The sequence below is a fragment of the Manacus candei genome, unplaced genomic scaffold (genome assembly GCF_025592945.1).
Source record: "Manacus candei isolate 608988 ecotype Guabito, Panama unplaced genomic scaffold, ASM2559294v1 h1tg000046l, whole genome shotgun sequence".
NCBI lineage: Eukaryota > Metazoa > Chordata > Aves > Passeriformes > Pipridae > Manacus > Manacus candei.
The window spans coordinates 1,226,156-1,244,870 of NW_026138094.1; the positions used below are offsets into that span (position 1 = coordinate 1,226,156).

At 49.8% G+C, this 18,715-nt stretch overlaps 2 protein-coding genes across 3 annotated transcripts in view; both read right to left on the reverse strand.

Annotated features, from left to right (window-relative positions):
- Positions 1 to 10,540, reverse strand: part of CSNK1G1 (casein kinase 1 gamma 1) — a 102,078-nt gene extending 91,538 nt beyond the window's left edge. For both annotated transcript variants that reach the window (XM_051796475.1, XM_051796474.1), the window contains exon 1: positions 10,458 to 10,540. The gene's annotated coding sequence lies outside the window, so the exon portion shown is untranslated. The remainder of the gene's footprint in view (positions 1 to 10,457) is intronic.
- Positions 10,541 to 15,403: 4,863 nt separating this feature from the next.
- PCLAF (PCNA clamp associated factor) lies at positions 15,404 to 18,410 on the reverse strand. Its single transcript, XM_051796530.1, has 4 exons — positions 18,342 to 18,410; positions 18,108 to 18,185; positions 17,243 to 17,384; positions 15,404 to 15,837 (listed from the first exon to the last, which is right to left on the reverse strand). Exons 1-4 carry the CDS (start codon positions 18,385 to 18,387, stop codon positions 15,780 to 15,782), a joined length of 324 nt encoding a protein of 107 aa, XP_051652490.1. The 5' UTR covers positions 18,388 to 18,410; the 3' UTR covers positions 15,404 to 15,779.
- Between the last annotated feature and the right edge of the window lie 305 nt (positions 18,411 to 18,715).

Sequence of the window (18,715 nt, forward strand, 5' to 3'; positions counted from 1 at the left end):
GTGTTGATAGAGATACAACTAGGAAAAGTCCTTGCAGCACAAGGTCATACTAAGCTTGCTAGAAGACTAAATTTAGCCACCTGTGCCTCAGGCAAGTCTGTTAGTTATGGGAAGCTCAGATACTGGTGTGGAGCACTGGTCCCTGGGTAAATCCCTTGGAAGACTCGACTCCATTTAATTGCAAATGATCTCGAAGCTATTAATGGGGAGCCCAATCTCAATCCATCAAAGAGGCGATGTCTTTGAATGCCACATAAACCCAGCACCAGGACACCGCGATCCTGTCAAGGCTGGTTTGCTCGAGGTGTGTAAAGTACTACTACGTTTAGTGTCAGAGTCAGCAGGAGGAGCTCAAGAAGATTTAACAGATGGGGTTTCAGCACAAATGTATTTTAGAACACCTCCTTAGCAAGCACATTTCCTACTCTAACACACCTCACGCTACAGTTCTAACAGCTACACAAGAGCAGACTGATGAGAACTCAGGGATTATTCCAAGCTTTTGTAAATGTTAGCAGAGACTGATCAAACAGTTTGTGAAGACAAGCCCTGGTTTACCAAAAAGTGTCACAGCAAACAGTTTTGTCAAACATTTAATTTTCCAAGCCAAAAAGGCAGTGGTGACTCAGCTTTTTTCAGATGTGTTAGAGGTCTTAGGATCAGTATGAGCCATGAGCCCATGACAGGACCACAGCGCTCAGCTGAGGTCCATCGTCCAGGATCGCTGCAAGAATCTACCCACAGGAAAAAACAAGTTAAAGAATCTGGTTTCAAGACACCACTGGGGAATATCTGCATTATCTGCCTCAGCCCTGCAGGCCTTCAGAGATGCTGAAGGACCTATTTTAATGCCAGAAACCTAAATAGGAGCAACCACACAAAGCCAGGCTTACTAAGATGATTGCACCAAGTCCAACCGGGCACAAGGTTTCTCATACTGAATATTGAGTGCACATGGTCCAACAAGGCACTTGGAAGTCACAATCCATCCCCTCACGTGTCTGCAAACAGATGGTAACACAGAAGGAAACATCCACTGCTGCTCTTACACCAAACCTGTCCCTGCAGCGACTCCAGCCAGGAGGATGCCGAGACCCACAAGCCCACCAGGCAAAACCCATCTCTATGGCCATAGCAGCCAAGTTACCCCCAAACCCCTGTCTTTGATCACGTTGTCTCTTTAACACTGAAGCACGAGAAAGAACAGAACAAGTGGTTCCAAAACATCCCGCTCCCAATCATGGATCTTGACAAGTGAAGGCACTCTGGCACACACAGTAATTCGTAGCATTTAGAAGTGATAAAAAACACCGAGTTCCAGCGCTGTACCCAGTAAATCCAGACAAAGGGCTGTGAATTGCTGAATTTCTTTGGAGCCTAATACCAGTTTTGGATGGTAACCACAGAACAACAGGGATTTCAGCAGAGATATTCCCCCCACGGATGCGGAGCGCAGCCCAACGATGATTTACCAGCACTGGTGTTGCATCTACCACGAGTCAAACTGAAGCCTCAGCGCTGCCAACACTGCACAGATTCCTCAGAGTGAGAAACTTGTCAAAACCCTTCCAAACAGAGGACAGCTGGGAAGCAGTATCAGATGCCAAAGTGGCTACAGGTCTGATCTCAGCTGCAGGGTGATCATTTGGAGAACCTGAGGGTCTCCAAAGCATCCAACCTGGTACTGAAGCCAAGCCAGCTCAGGTAGTCCATGGCTCTCAAAATGGGAGTGCAACCACGGAACAAGCACTGTTCATGGTGAAGAAGAATCATAAAATCACAGACTGATTTGGGTTGGAAGAGACCTTAAGGGCCATCTTGTCCCACACCTTCCACTAGATGAGGTTGCTCCAAGCCCTGTCCCACCCAGCCTCAGACACTTCCAAGAACCTCACTATCCAGCACACAGCAGGTATTTTGGGAGCATTTATTTCCATCTAAGAAGTTACTTAAAGCATGCGTTGGCCCAGTCCCTCCCTCCCAGCACAAACCAGAGTGTTGTGACCTGCTCCTGCAGCCCTGCCAAAAAGCAACAGCAGGAACAAGTCAGCATGAGCCTCCTAAAGGTGGGACCTTTGAAGTCTAACCTGGACTTGAAAAGAGACAACTACAAAGCCTGTGGCATCTGCTTCATTAAATAAGACGTTACATGTTCTTGAGTTTCATTTGCTCGTTGAAACTTGGTCTTTTAAGATCTAGGAAATAAAAACAAGCTGCAGAAACTAAACTGGCCTGGTGCATTAGAAAGGAAGACAGTTACACAGTACCTAAGGACAGCCAGTTTAGCCAAAATGGGATTGCAACACAATGAAACAGCTTGTACCAAACTTTCAAAGAGTTGAGCTCTTTCATGACACTTGCCAGAACTGCCACTGTCAGTGAATAATATATTTTAGAGGACTTCCTCTCATTTTTTTTAATAAACCTAAATAAGCATAAGAAAGATCTACAAGGAATTTTGAGTCACAAAAAATGAAAGTCTGAAGATCCAACAAGTCTGATATGCTTGAAATTGCTACCCTTCCAAAACCCACCTAAGGAATTTTTCTCCAATAACATTAACAGTTGAGCTCAATGATCTTAAAGGTCTTCCCAACCTAAACAACTTGATGGTTCTATGGTCATTCATACACCCCTTCATCCTTTCTGTGAGCTCTCCATTAATATGAAGGACAAAACCCAACAGCATCTGAATCCATACTCTGACTTGTAACTCAGAAATGAATGTGCAAATCCAAGGAACGCTGAGTTTGTCTTATTTCTACACCTGTGCCAGGGCCTCACCACCCTCACAGGAACAATTTCTCCCCAATATCCCATCTAACCCTGTCCTCTGGCAGTGGGAAGCCACTCCCCCTTCACCTGTGCCTCCACACCCTTGTCCAAAGTCCCTCTCCAGTTCTCCTGGAGCCCTTTTAGACACCGGAAGGGGCTCTAAGGTCTCTCTGGAGCCTTCTCTTCTCCAGCTGAACACCCCCAGCTCTCCCAGCCTGGCTCCACAGTAGAGGGGCTCCAGCCCTCGGAGCAGCTCTGTGGCCTCCTCTGGACTCGCTCCAGCAGCTCCATGTCCTTCTGCTGTTGGACCCCAGAGCTGGAGGCAGCTCTGCAGGGGGGGGTGTCTCACCTGAGTGAGCAGAATCCCCCCTCCCCTACTGCCCATGCTGTGGGATGAGCCCAGGACACAGGGAAGTTAAATCATGAACTGAGCTCCGCAGCAAATTGCTGAGATGGAAGTGACTAGATTTTCCAACATAACATAAACAGCTCCAAGGAACACTTCAGACAGGCTGGTTTCACAGAGTTCAAGTAGGTTTCTCCTACAACTTGATTTAACTACTTTCAGCGCTGGCGCACAGCGATTCCTTGTGGGCTGGGAAAAAGGAGTAGCTCTATAGGAAGCAGGTATTCCAGAGTTTTCTTAGCCTCATCACAAACTGCAGGAACTCACCAGGCTTTATCACTAGACATTAAAACACATATATAGGACAGCAGCTACTCAGGATATTTAATAAATTATGTGACTCCCTCTAATGCCCCCCTCCAGCATGGCCACCTCCTCTTGGAGAGCTACAGAAACTCAACGGCTTCAGGAAAAAAATTGGGACTGCAGAGAAACCTCCACTTCTTTGTAAACAGCCACAATTTTCCCAGCCTAAAGGAATGTCATAATATAATCATAAGGGGGGGGAAAAAAAAAGGAGCAGGAGAGCATAAGCAGAGAGGAAAACAGTTTTCCCATCTCCCCAGTGAATATCCCCAATTCCTGCGTTAAACGATCGGAGTAGCAAATCCAAGCTATTCAATTGTCTTCTTCAACACAGAAACTGTCAGTTTGATCTTCAGGGTGGAACTGCTGTCAACTCTTCAGGCTATTAAGCTGTTATCCGGAAGAGATTTGCTCACAGACGAGCAAACCAAGCCAGAAGATTCAGACAGGTAAGAGACACGGATCCATTGCAGGAGACAGGCTGCTCTAAATGGATCCGACAGGAAGGAGAAACATATGAGAAGCCAGGAGAAAATGGTGGCAATCTCACCCTGATTGAGCTTCGTCGCTGCTTTTGCCAATTTCTATGAAAAAAGGAGTCCTTTAAAAGGTAGGGAGTGTCTAATGAACCAGAAATCAAATGGGTAATTTAGCCGGGGGTTCAAATATCTCCTCCCTCTATTAAAAAAGAAAGGTCGGGTGGGGGTTAATATGGATCATAGAGATGAAGTAGGTAAAACAATTCTGAGATTTTACCCTTCCATAGAATCACAGAAGGGTTTGGATTGGAAGGGACAGTGAAAGATCATCTTGTTCCATCCCTTGCCACGGGCAGCCACACCTTCCACCAGGTTGCTCCAAGCCCTGTCCAACCTGGCCTTCAACACTTCCAGGGATGGGGCAGCCACAGCTGCTCTGGGCAACCTGGGCCAGGGCCTCCCCACCCTCATAGGGAACAATTTCTCCCCAACATCCCTTCTAACCCTGCCCTCTGGCAGCAGGAAGCCATTTCCCCTTGTCCTGTCCCTCCACACCCTTGTCCAAAGTCCCCCTCCTGCTCTCTTGGAGCCCCTTTAGGCACTGGAAGGGGCTCTAAGGTCTCCCTGGAGCCTTCTCTTCTCCAGGCTGAACATCCCAACTCAACCTCTCTCCATGGCAGAGGGGCTCCAGCCCTTGGACCATTTTTGTGGACCCTCTCTATCAGGTCCATGTCTTTCTTGCACTGAGGACCCCAGAGCTGGACACAGTGCTCCAGGTGGGGTCTCATAAGAGTGGAATAGAGGGCGAGAATTCCATCCTTTGAGGTGCAATCCATGCATTCCACACTGCCCTTTCTGCCTCTGAAGACTGAAGCCTTCAGCTATCTCAGGTCAAGGTGACCACTGCCAAAGTTTCATCAAAAGCAGGAACTCTGCAGGACTCCAAAGGGTGTGTCTGCAGCGAGTCCCTGTTTGTGCAGCAATGACTAAATAACATTGGGAAGGAGCCACTGCCCGTGGTCTGCATAGGACAGGGAAGTTTCTGGATGCAAAATTTAGGCCGAGAACAGGAAGACAATGATCAAGACCTGTGTGACAGCATCTCAAAGAACTGCTCTCGCACTCGTGCTTGAATTCATTAGGAACTGGGAAGGTTTTGGGATGACTGGAAGCTTGTAAAAGAACAAGGATCAGTCAAGACAGATGCAGAAGAGGAGCAGAGAAAGCCAGCAGTTCCAGAGGAGGATGTATCTGGAGAATGATGCAGCTTTGGGGGGAAAGAAGGTGATTCATAAGAACCTCATCTTCTCAAGAACTCCTACAGATGGGTTGACAATTAGCCATGCAAAAATCCATAGCTAGAAAAAAATCAATAGAGTACAAGTCAAATATCTGGTTTTAAAATGCTAACACGGATGTAGCAAGTTCATTCAAAACACTGTGGAGAGTAGACAAGCCAATGGAACATTTAAAGAACACAGGGACTAAGCAAACATTTAGAGGACCTAAGCTGACACCAACATTTGAGTAACTTAGGGTTTTTGAGTCAGCAAGAAATGCCCTGTAAATCAGAATTCCAAGCTTAAACAAGAAAAATAGAGTCTCAGCCACCCAGGCAGTGACAGCAGCTGTCACACTGTCACCAGCAGGTTGTACGAGCAGGAGACACAGTGTTGAACAGGCTCCACATCACCTATGTCACCGGTGCCACTGTCAGGTCAGTGTGAAATGCCAGGACCAAGTTATTAAAGAGCATAAAGTGACTCCTCCTCAGCAATGGATGAGAGAAACAGCAATTCATAGAACCATGGAATGGTTTGGGTTGAAAGGGACCTTAAAGCCCATCTCATCCCACCCTCCTACCATGGGCAGGGACACCTTCCCACTAGACCAGGTTGCTCCAGGCCCCATCCAACCTGGCCAGAAAAGCTTCCAGGGATGGGGCAGCCACAGCTTCCCTGGGTAACCAGTGCCAGGGCCTCACTACCCTCAGAGCCAAGAATTTCTTCCTCATCTCTAATCTAAACTACTTCCTGCCTTCACCTTGGATAGCAGTTGGAATATTGGTGTGAGCCCCATGGTGCGATTTGACCATGTTGCAGAAGTAATCAAAGCCAACACATCCTGTACAGCAAAGCCAAGCGTCCAAGAAGGAAACAAAATCTAAATTTATATGGTTTTATTAAGAAAGTAAACAAAAAAAATAGGTTAGAAATCACATGATTTATTATTGGGTTAAAGAATCAATAGACGATGCCTCCCGAAAGTTAAAACTGTGTTTTACACCCGCCATGCTGAGCTTGGCCACCTCCACTCTCCCTGCTTGACCCCAGAAGCGAAGTACACCAGGCTTTGGGTGGCAAAGGACCACTCAGAAGACAAAGTGACAGCAACACCCTCCCTTTACACTCCAAGTCATGCAGGAGGAGGATGGGGAAGTGTCCCTTGGTTAAAGCTGGTACCTGAAGGACACTCGGCCCAGCTTTCACAGAACAATTCAGGGCATCTGGGCAACCCCACACCAGGCAAACCAGAGCTGGCCTGAATGGCCACAGGGCTTATTGTATTGTAAAAATGAAGTCATGTCTCAGGAGTCAGTTAGGGTCTGTTGTCTTCTTTTCCTTCTTCCTTTTGCAGTAGATGGGCATGTGAAAAAGGGAAAGGCAGCTGATACGCTCCACCGAAAAAAAAAACAACCAAGAATCCTACATGGCAGGATCCTTCAAAGCTCTTTGGAGAACAAAAGTCTAAAGGATAAAAGGAAAAATCCTTCGTGTACATAAATAACTGGTAAAAAAGGGTAAGGAAGGGGGAAGAACACACCACTGGTTGGTTTTGCAGCAGAAGGGACTCGCCAAAGGATTCTGCTCAATGACACTGAGCTGTGCACTTACTAAGATGACAACATTTGCTACTCTGAATAATTCAGGATGATCAGTAAATAAGAGCCATGACTCCAAGGAATTGCAGTAAAATCTCGTGATGTGAGTGGGTGATACAATTCACAGCACAGCACAGCACATCAGGAACTACCAACCTAACTTTGACTTCAAAAAATATGACAGACTGAACTCAAGCCAACCCTGGGGAGCAGGACTAGAGCTGAGTATTCCAAACCCCATGGTTTTTAGATCACTAACAAACAAGCAGAATGTCTGTAATTATTGAGACAATAATACAGGATAAAATACATCTAAAACACCTCTCAAGAGGCACCTGCACCCTAAATATCACCCACTGAGCTGATCAGCACCTCTGCCAACCTCCCCTTTTCACCTGTGCTGCCCCTCCTGCCACACCTGTCTCAAGGAGGCTGGAGCAGAGCTGGCAATGACATGAAGAGGGAGAAGAAATGTGGAAGGGAAAGTCTAAATATATGAGGACAATTCAGCCAAGAGACCACCAGGAATGGAAAAAGCAGTTTCCTAAAATCATGAGCATCATGAAAAGAAGTGTGAAGGTTCCCAAATTCAACACCTGGCTCAGGGAGGTCATGAACTGCTGGAGAGAGAAAAATAAAGCCCTATTTCCCCAGATTAGATCCGCTGTGTTTGTGTTCTCCCCTCCCCAAGCATCTGCTCCTGGTTACCAATGAGCAGGATACCAGGCCAGATGGATTCCTGGTCTCATCTGGTAGCACTTTTTAAGGCATTACACAGGATTTCATCTGTTAACCTGAAAATACGCAGCAGCTGATTGCTTCCAAAGAGCTGGAAATGAGTTTAAAAACCACAAAAAAGGGGGCAGTGTCAGGGTAGGGAAGGCAGCAAGTGGCTGTGGACTGGGATGGACTGAGGATCTTGCCTAGTTCTCAACTCCCCTTGCAGTGGAACTCTGAACCTGACCAAATATTTTCCAATAGTGACTCTGGAATAGCAAGTCAAGTTTGTCAGTAGAGAACTGGAACAGCTTAAAAACTCCTACAGAAGAGTAAGATAGATGGGCTGGAATGAGGCAAGGTCACACACTTCAGACTTCACAAGAAATGCTACTATGAACTGGAAAGCTCTTTAATCCAAGGAAAAGGAGAGAGAGACACAGGGTATTAACTTGTCGCCGCGACCTGCGAGCCACCAACCTGACTCAGACATGAAGGATACAGGCACAAAGGAATTCCCAACACATGGCACAGCATCCCAGAGAGCCCTCCCCTGCCATTCCGGGCCCTGCTCCGCTCAGGGATTAGCTTTGAGCAAACACGTGCAGGGAAGAGATCGACCAAGAACAGGAACAGAGCGACTGCAAGGGTGGTGTGTGTGATTTGGAAATAAGGAGCCAAGAGCTGAGCCAAGCTTCTGAAAGCACCAGCAGAGAGAGGAGCTGATTTTAGGAAGCAACACTGGCACAAACACAGATAGGTACGTACCAGCCACAGATCAATGTATTGTGAGAATCTGGAGTGAGTTTCCAGCCATCATGGCCAGATAACTGAACTTTCCACACATAAAACACAGCAAGAAGCCCAGATTGGCCCAAACCTGCAAGGACTTTTGGCCAGCAGCTGAAAATATGCAGTTATAGACCTGTGAGAGAAAGCAGAGAGCTGAGCCTCCTCTTCCTCACCACCCAACAGCTCTTAAAAAAATTAAAAGAGTCACCAGCCAAGTCCAGAAAAAGTGATTTCAGGGCAGGCACTGTTTGAAGAAACACTTGTATTCAAAGTTTAGGTCCTTACACAGTGTGTGAGCAAAAAGCCCAATTTTATCAAGCCAACAGTCTAAAATTTCAGTGGAGTTGGCAAGATTTTTGCCAAAAGGCCGGAATATCAGCAGTGCTAGGATGCTGCTACTTCAACATGGAGAGTAGAGATTTCCCTGGCCAGCTCTTACCTCCATCCTCCATGCTTCCTAAGTACATCCATGGGGTTTTTTTACTAAGAATCATTTTTTTTCTACACACCACAATATTCAAATTCTTTTCTTATCTGGGCACAACTTGCCAGTGGTCACCTTCCCCATCCAACAGCTCCTGCTGATGTTTATCATCAGTGGCATCTCCAGCTCACCCCTGACTCCAAGAGCTCCAGTGTGAGCCCAGCTTCACATGGAGACAACCACTGTGTGCATCTCTCTACAACAGCAACTTCATGAAACCCAAATTCTCCCATCAGTAACAAGTCACACCTCAGCTGCACTTCCAAAACTTCAGCCACTGGCAAGCAGCAAGGAACCCTCCGTGGATTTTGCTGCCCAAATCTCCCCACACTCGTAACTCAAAGGCATTCTCTGTATTTTTTGGAATGTGTCTGTGGGAAAATGCTGCTAATATCTGACAAGAGCTTCTCTTTGATAAGAGCAAATGGGAACAAAGCTCATGATTCCCAGTACACCCACTATCCTCTCCCAGCAGAGACCACGTTACCAACACAGTACTGAACCAAGGATGCAGAGATGGTTTAGTTGGGTAAATCACAGTGAACAGCTGCTGAGCTGAGAGAAGGAAAAGGTAAGTCCTGAAGAACTTGGGGAGTGGCAGCACAAGCTGGTTACACACAGGCATTAGGTCACTGATAAAAAAAAAATCAAGTCTGAGGTCACACCCATGACAGTGGGACTTCAAGCAGGTCACCGTGAGCCTGGTAATGAGAAACAGGGAAAGGTGGAAAGCTCCACATGAAGTTGGGACACAGGAGGCAGCTTGACAGACCACAAGTTTGGAATCTGCTCACGATGCTTCCTACGAGCTGAAAAATCAGAGAGAGGCCAAAGAGGATGACCAGCAGCAGAGAAACACTGGGAAGGGAAGAGTCAACCTCATGAGCCAGCTGTGGCTGCCCCATCCCTGGAAGTGTTGAAGGTCAAGTTGGATGGGGCTTGGAGCAATCTGGTCTGGTGGAAGGCGTTCCTGCCCGCTGCACAGGGGTGGAACAAGATGGGCTTTAAGGTCCCTTTCAGCCCAAACCACCCTGTGATTCCATGACTTGGACAAGACAACGAAGCCCAGCCCTCAGAGCTCCACACTGTGTCAAGCAGCACATGGAAATACAAACTTCCCAGGTGTAGGGGGCATATAGAACTTCTTCAAGCAAATAAGTTGCCGATACACTTCCAGTTACACAGAGCACTCCACTTCCTCACACTGGGCACAACACCAGGTTCAGGAGTTCCCAAGGCACCTCCAGCTCCTCCCGCGGCAGGTCCCTGCCCCGCACTCCCGGCACAGCCCCCCAGCCCCTGAGGGAGGGCAGCCAGACTCCCCCCACCCCAAATCCCCCCTTTCCATCCCCTGGCCGGCGCCAGCGCACAGACTCCGAACCCGCCCCGCTCCCCCTCGCCCACGCCCCGGGGGGACCCGCGACCCCCTCGGGCCGCCGCCCTGCGCGGGGTCCCTCGGGCAGCTGCACGGCGGCTCCTCCGCCCGGCCGGAGCCGCTCCCGCCGCACCGGGAGGGCTGGAGCGGCGAGCCCGGCGAAGCCTCCGCCGCGGGCGGGCGGCCGGGCCGCCGCGAACCGACCGCCGGGACCCCGCGGCGCCGCGACCCCCCGCCCGTACCTGCTCCGGCGCTGCGCTCCCCGGGCGGGGCGGGCCGGGCCGGGCTGCGCTGGGCCGGGGCCGCCGCCGCCGCCGCTCTCCCCGCGCCCGCCGCGGCTCCTCCCTCGGCCGCGCTCGACGGGCACGGCCCGACCCGGCAGCGCTCGGCGCCGGCGCCGCCCCGCGCGGCTCCGCCCTGAGCCCGCCCGGCTTCCGGGGCACCGCGGCCGCCTGGAGACCGCGTGGCGTTGCCAGGGGGAGGCGGCGGCAGCGCGGGTCCGATCGGCACCTGGGGCTCAGCACCACCGGGGCTCGGCACAAACCTGCGCTGAGCATCTGCTGGGGCTCGGCGTACACCGGGGCTCGGCACAAACCTGGGCTCAGCATCCTGCGGGGCTCAGAGCCGCCCGGGGCTCAGCACCCATGGGGACTCAGCATCCTCCTGGGCTCAGCTCGGCACCTGCCTAGGCTCAGCGCACACGTTGGCTCGTCACCCGCCACACCACAGCCCCGGCCCCCCGCTCCTTCTTGGGAGGAAAAATGTTTCTCCTGAAACACCTTGCACCCAAAAAGTCTCTACGTTTCCCAGCTTTTAGTAGGAAATATGATGGAGAATATTTGCTGTGAGGGTGGTGAGGCCCTAGTGCAGGTTGCCCAGAGAAGCTGGGGCTGCCCCATCCCTGGAAGTGTCCAAAACCTGTTTGGATGCAACCGGTTGCTTGGAGCAACTGGTCTAGTGGAAGGTGTCCCTGCCCATGGCAGGGACAAGATGATCTTTAAGATCCTTTCCAACCCTTAATTTTCTATAATTCTATGGAGAGGAAACCTCTGGGGTCATCACTTGGACACTCCCAGGCTGCTGCTGCTGAAGAACTTAGCATTTTCCAGAAGGATTTTTTAAACTGCCATATTCAGAGAATCATAGAATCACAGACTGGTTTGGGTTGGAAGGGGCCTTAAAGACCGTCTCGTTCCACCCTCTGCATGGACATCTTCCACAAAATCAGGTTGCTCATTCCTTGAAAATGGTTAAAAAACACCATGAGGAAAAGCTTTATCCCTGGCATGCAGCCCCCCAGCCTGGGGACAGTCTCGTTATCCAGCCACACACATCACAGCTTGTCAGCTCTTGGACTCCACCAAGGATGAACCACAGGTCTGTTTGGAAAAATCACTTGGAAAATGTGTCCTGATCCAGAATTTAGGCATTAAAATTATACATTTCCCTTAGTACCTCATATTCCTGTGGCCAAGCTTGGAAATTTTCCCCTGGCACCATAATTAACATGAAAACAAAGCCCAGTTCCAATAAAATTGGTACTATTTCACTTTAGCTTTTTTCCTGACTCTTTTTTTTTAAATATTTATGTGCAATCGGCCAACTTGGGTATAGGGTTAATAAAGGATTAATATTTATTTTAAAACCATTTAAGTTTTCAATATTAATATCAAAATTAGAATGTCTCAATCCAGGCACCTGAAAAGCCTGTCCTGGCAGCATCACGTCGAATGCCATCCTGAGCCTCTGTTCCAGGATGAGCTTATTTTGCTTATTCTTTGTGACATTAGTCATGGAAATTAATAATAATATGGATATCACAACATCCCCCCATCTTTGATGAAAGGGAGAGGCACTTTTGTGATTCAGCTCCCATTTTTTCTGCTCTGAACCATCTGGGCCCTCCCAAGGAGCATCTTAATTCTGAAAAATTATTTATCATCAATTTTAGTCCAAGTAATTCTTTTGCTAAGTCCTATTAAACATGCGGATTCTCATTAGCCCTGCGCTAATCCCTCGGGAGTTTATCCGAAGACTGGCCTGCATGTGGAATGACACATGAAGGGAGCTCAGAGCTGACCCCAAAACGTTTTGGATGGGTTAGGCCACCCCAACAGAGGTTTTACTCAGCTCCTCATCCTCGACCAAAGACAGGTAAGAATCCAGACCAATTCCCAAGCGCCTTGTTAGGAACAGAAATGAAACATCCTGCTTTTCTTCTCGCAACTGCTGCAGCGTCTCCCGTCGGGATGAAGCGGCTCGTGGCCGGCTGGAGCTGGTGAGCAGGACAATCCCCCTTTGTCCAGAGCAGCAGGAAGGACAATGAAGCTCCTGTTGAGGATCAGGCATAGGGAGGCACCACCCCAACAGGACAGCGTGGGCGGGAGGACCCTGCAGACACAGACCTCGGATCCTTCTGGATAATGTGCAAAGAGGGAAAAATCAAAGCCCAAGGGAAAACAAAGACTAAAAGGACATTTTTTGGCAGAGGAGTGAGAGCAGAGGAGCAACCACATAGAGCAAGAAGGTACCAGGGTCTCATCCTCTCTCCCGATGGAAACAGCCCTGTAATCACTCAATCCAGCACAGGACTACACTCGACCAGGCTTGAATTTACCAAAATTAATAGTACTCTGGTGTGAGAGGGAGTCTGGTGTGACTCTCTTAACATAAGCAGGCAGCACCTGAACACAGACTCACAGAGTCCACGGCAGAGAGGCTTCACTCCGAGGAGTGGGAAGCAAAAAATCACAGATACAAATCGGACTTTTTTTTTTTTTTTAGGAAAAGCCTTGGAAATCAGAAAAAGCTTTGCAAACCCCTCACATGGGGGATGAGGCCCCGAGGTTTGGCGCTGGATTTCCCCTGGCAGGGTGAGAGGTCAGCAGCTGCCGGCCCGGCCCCCTCCCCTCCGGCTGCTTCCCCACGGCTTGGACATCTGCTGTCCCCGCCGCCCAGCTGCCCCCTGCACCGCTCCAGCAGGAGCAGATCCCTCCTTCCAGCTACATCCAACAGAAATGTGCCTTCTGGCCTGGTTCGGACACGAGGAGAGAAGGGGGCTGCTGGGAAAAGCTAAAACCACTCTGGAGCAACAGCAATTTGTAATTATCCCTACTTGGAAAAGCCTTTAGGCTATGGGGATGGGAAAGGATGGCATCTGTCCCATCACTCTCTCTTGCCCAAAGATAATTTTGCCCCCTAAGCTTTAAAATCCAACATATTGGACCCTCAGGAATTCTTATTTCCTAAACACTTCCATCTCATCTCCTAAACACTTTGTGTGCTCACTCTGCAGCTGCTTTCAGAGCATCCACGAGCTCCTGCAGAAACACACGTCCAGTTGTGCCAGCAGTGAACCCCTGAGCTCTCCTTTGTGATGTAGGTACATCCAACATCCCCCAGGAAAAGTCTGGGTGTCCCCAGCCTGGGTCAAAAGGACCTTCGAGCGTGGGTGGGGGGCTCAGCTGAGGACAGTTTATTGCTCATTAGTGCTCTCAAGGCTGCAACATTCTCAAGATCAGGGGTCAAATGAGTAATTTGGAATATTGACAGAAAACTCCGTGTGTTGGGATGGGTATAAAATCTGCTGGGGGAGCAGGTTCCCCTCACTGCCCACCCCTGTCCCTCCAGCACTGCTGGGTTTAAGCAGGACACAGGGACTCAGCTGGCGGCACGGTGGGTGATTTTGCTGATGCCACTTCCTTACCTGGTGAGATAACACAGACTCTCAGGAAATGAGCAATTCCAGTCTGTCATCCATACATTTATATATTCCCTGCACATTGCCTAAGTAAATAAACTGGTCCAAGGCAGAACGAGCCTTGCCCTGGTCCCTGGCAGAGCCCCCGTTCGGAGCTGCAGAGGCTGCTGACATCTATCGTCAGCCCGGGGTATTGACGCTTAAAAATATCGGGATCACAGACTGGATTGGATTGGAAGGGACATTAAAGCTCATCCTGTTCCACCCCCTGCCATGGGCAGGGACACCTTCCACTAGACCAGGCTACTCCAAGCCCCGTCCAGCCTGGCCTTGAACACTTCCAGGGATGGGGCAGCCACAGCTTCTCTGGCCAACCTGGGCCAGGGCCTCCCCACCCTCACAGCCAAGAATTCCTTCCCAACATCCCATTTAACCCTGCCCTCTGGACCAAGATGATCTTTAAGGTCCCTTCCAACCCAGATTATTCTGGGATTCTGTGATTCAGGTCTCCACCAGCTATTGCTCCTTGACCTGGGAGAGCAGCCTTGATGTAACTCCAGCACAAGCAGCTCATCATCCTTCTCCCCTCCCCACCTTGACGTTCACAGCCCTCCCGGGGCACTAAACATGGATAACCCCAGAGGGGAGTCAGGGGATGAGCAGATCTGATCAGAGCCCAACAGCCTTGGCTGTTTCCCAGGCAGTTTCAGAGGAGAAATGGAGACTGAGGATACAGCTGATTTGGAAGGTGAAATGGCCAAAGGAAGAGCTGCCCACGGTGCTGCTGCGGCTGTGGGACATGGCACTGGGATGATGTTTTGTGTTATGTCAGGGTACAGAAGTCTGTGGTTTGTACAGCGTGTTACCATGAGCTTATTCCCCTTAACTGACAAAAGTTCCAAAAATTTCTCTTAAAGAGAAATCATCACTTGCTATTTCTCATTTAACCAACTCAAACTGCTTTTCTGTGACATCCCTCCTTTTTATCCGTAGACTTTTTAGGAAGAGGCTTTGACAGCAGTCACCACTTTCCCCACCATAACCACACCAGGCTGACCTACTAGAGCTGCCACTAAGTTCTCCTCATGTGCTAAATTCAAATTTAGATCTCATAAATTCCTCTTTTTATCCACTCAACGCTACTCTGATCATTTGTAGAGCTTCTAAGAGCAGAAGCAGAACTCTCAAGATTAAGACCCACCACAAGACCCCATTCGCTTTTTTCCTATAAATTACCCTAAAAGTTGTGTGGGAGCCTCAGGCACTTCACAGCAACAAGTTTAATTTAGTTTTAGCCTTTTATTGCTCTCCAAGCTTTTGGGGTCTTGATTCTTTAGAACAATCCCGTTTGTTTTAATTAAACTCCACCTCTAATCATAGCAAGTGCCAGCTGCCCGTCCACCTCACCAGGGTCTTTCCAAATCCTGTTTCCCATCTCTGGACAAAGAAATCTTCATTAACAGCTTTTTCAATAAAGACTCGACAGTGGTGTGTGCTCAGAAGGCTTCAATGTATTAAAAAAAATAAGGATCTGCTTTCTAAAAACAGAACAACCACGGCCATGCAAGTCCTGGACAAGAAAAAGGCAATCAGAAGATGAAAGATAAAAGCTGCCTGACATGCAGGAGGCACCGAGGAACTCAAGGAAAACCAGATAAAAACTAAACCAACGATTTACACTGAATGCTAAGTGCCAAAATGTATAAATTAATTTCTCCACAGTGTTGCTGCTGTCTCTCAGACTTTTAGTCCTGTACAACAGCCAAATGTAAGCCATAACAAATTATAAAAAACTATAAAAATGTACAAAAACCAGCTCAAGTAGGAGGAGAACTTTATCACGAAAACTGAGGTCAGATCATGTCTACTCTTCCTCAGAGGACTCTCCATCTTCGGCAGGATCCGGTGGCAGGGGCCGAGCTCTGTAAGAAGCATTTCAAAAGCATTAACAGAACTCAATCAAAGGTTTGAAAGGCCAACAAAGCCCTTTTCCCAGAGCCCGAGTCACCTAAATGACATTAATTAGCCCCAGACAGCATCTTGAGGCTTCGGGACTGACAGAAGCTGCTTTATCCCAAGGGCTGTGAGCCCACATGATCAGCACAGACTTTCCTTTCAAATGGGAAAGAAAACATCCCACATCAAAATATCCCTGGACGGTCTCTGTGTGTTCCTGACCCAGAGGGCCACACGCAGGTTCCACACCTTTGTTTGGAAGCTGCATAACTCCCGTTTCACACCTGAGTTTCAACCTAACTTACTGACCAAAGAGGTTGTGCAGCTGAGCGAGTACAGCTCTTGCTTCTTCCAGAACACACTTGGAAGCTGCAAACTGTTTTGTATGGGGACACTCTGTGTTCTCTTCTCACCACATTTTCTGTTTCACCAAGAGATAGGATGCACTTAAAAGCCTTTGTTTGCCTGTCCTGCAGGACAATTCCAGGCTGATTCTTATGCCTCTCCCCCCCAGGTAATTTAGGAATATCTACATTTGGTGGAAAAATGGAGGTTCAACAGAGAATTGGAAACAGTGTCTGTAAGACAGTATTTTATACTGCCATGTTTTCAGTCAGTAGGGCAGAATAGAAGTTAATTTTTGAGGTTTCAGCTTGGAAAAGCAATTCTCTGGCCCATGGAAGTGGCTTAGTGCTCTTCTAAGCTTTTCCAAAACATCGCTGTGCTTTGTAGGCACATGAAGTTAAGTCTAAGCACTGAGAACTTGCCTAAGCTACCAATTACCCCACTCATACCCCCCCCGCCCGAGGTCCCTGGAGACAGATGCTGCACTTAGCCAGACCTTGCTGGAAACTAGGATACAAACGTTTGGAGTTTGGAAAGTTTGTCAACTTTCAGCAGTCACCTGCTCCTTCACAAATTGTAGTTTCACAGCAGTCAGGGAGGAACACTAACCACAACTTGTATCATCCAAGGACACCAACACCACCCTCTCAGGCCCCCAGGAATGTCACTCTTGGGATTATTTGGAAGTGCCAGGGTTTTGCTGTTTGATATCACCCCCCAGACCACTCTCTGACAATCCACATTATAGCAGCACCACAGAGCCCCAGCTGCCCCACGACAGCCCTGCAGATGGTTTTTGCTCTCTGCCACACTCCAGGGAGCCTCAGTTGGTGTTTTTTTTTTTTTTTTTAAAGGAAGTGAACGTTAAGTTTAATTTTGGCACAACCAACCCCCGAAACTCCCCAGGCGTAAAAAACCTGCCCTTCCACGTTGTGCTTTGCTCCTTCCCGTTACCCCACGGGGCGACACTTCTGCACTTCCTTCTCTCCTCTAATTGTAGGGATTTGTGCCTCCCCCCATACGCACCCTAGGCCGCTGCTCCCGGGCATGGCTCCGTCGGGCGCCCGGTTCTCCTTGGGCGGGAGCTGCAGGAACTCGCCGATGCTCCTCTGCCAGGCGGGGATCGGCCGCACACACACCGGGTTCAGCCCCACGGGGCGCCGGTCACCTGCGGGGAGGGCGTCAGACACCGGGATGGGAGGGAGGGAGGGAGGGAAGCGGGAAAAGAAGGAAGCAAGGAGGGATGGAGAGAAGGAGGGAGGGAAGCAAGGAAAGGAGAGAGGGAGAAAGGAGGGAAGAAAAGTGGGAGGGAGGGAGGCAGGAAAAGAAGAGGGGAGGAGGAAGGGAGGAGGGGAGGCAGGGAGGGAAGGCAGAAGAGGAGAAGAGGAGGGAGGGAGGGAAGGAAGGGAAGAGGGAAAGAAGGAGGAGAGAGGGAAGGAGGGAGGAAAGGAGAGAGGAAAAGAAGTGAGGGAAGGAGGGAGGGAAGGAAGGAGGGAGGGAAAAAGAGGGAAGAAGGACGGAGAGAGGGAGAAAAGGGAAAGGGAAGGAGAAGGGGAAGGAAAGGGAAGGGAAAGGGAAGGGAAAGGGAAGGAGAAAGGGAAGGAGAAAGGGAAGGGAAAGGGAAGGAGAAAGGAAAGGAGAAAGGAAAGGAGAAGGAAAGGAAAGGAAAGGAAAGGAGAAGGAAAAGAAAGGAAAGGAAAGGAAAGGAAAGGAAAGGAAAGGAAAGGAAAGGAAAGGAAAGGAAAGGAAAGGAAAGGAAAGGAAAGGAAAGGAAAGGAAAGGAAAGGAAAGGAAAGGAAAGGAAAGGAAAAAGGAAAGGAGAAAGGAAAAGGAAAAGGAAAAGGAAAAGGAAAAGGAAAAGGAAAGGAAAAGGAAAAGAGAAGGGGCTCACCCTTCCTGGCCGGCGGCGGCGGTCCCGCGTTGAGGTTGGCGGGGCCCAGCGCCTTCCGGGGAGCGCGGGCGCCCAACACTGCGGGGAGAGCGGGCGATCAGCGGCGGCACCCGGGACCCGGGACCCGGTCCCCTTTTCCCCCTGTCCTGTCCTGTCCTGTCCCGTCCCGTCCCGTCCTGTCCCGTCCCGTCCTATCCCGTCCCATCCCGTCCCGTTCCATCCCCCGTCCCGCACCCTTGCGAAAGGCGCCGCCGCGCTGGTCCGCCTTGGTCCGCACCATCCCGGCACTGCCCGGCCCCGCCCCGGCCCCGCCGCGCCCTCAGCCGCCAATGGCAGCGCGGGGGCCGCCCCGATCCCCGCGAACACCCGGGATCCGCATGCTACAGGGGATATGGGGAAGGAATTCTTCCATGTGAAGGGGTGAGGCACTGTCACAGGTTGCCCAGAGAAGCTGTGGCTGCCCCATCGCTGAAAGCGTCCAAGGACAGGTTGGACGCGGCTTGGAGCAACCTGGTCTAGTGGAAGGTGTCCCTTCCCATGGCAGGGAATGGGACTGGATGATCCTTCGGGTCCCTTCCCACCCAAACCATTCCCGGACTCTACGAACG

Coding starts and splice junctions, on each gene's coding strand:
- PCLAF (XM_051796530.1), bottom strand. CDS start 18,387: ATGGTGCGGACCAAGGCGGACCAGCGCGGCGGCGCCTTTCGCAAGG. Junction 18,186..18,341: donor CGGCGGCGCCTTTCGCAAGG/GTGCGGGACGGG, acceptor CTCTCCCCGCAG/TGTTGGGCGCCCGCGCTCCC. Junction 15,838..17,242: donor CCCGGGAGCAGCGGCCTAGG/GTGCGTATGGGG, acceptor TGCTTCTTACAG/AGCTCGGCCCCTGCCACCGG.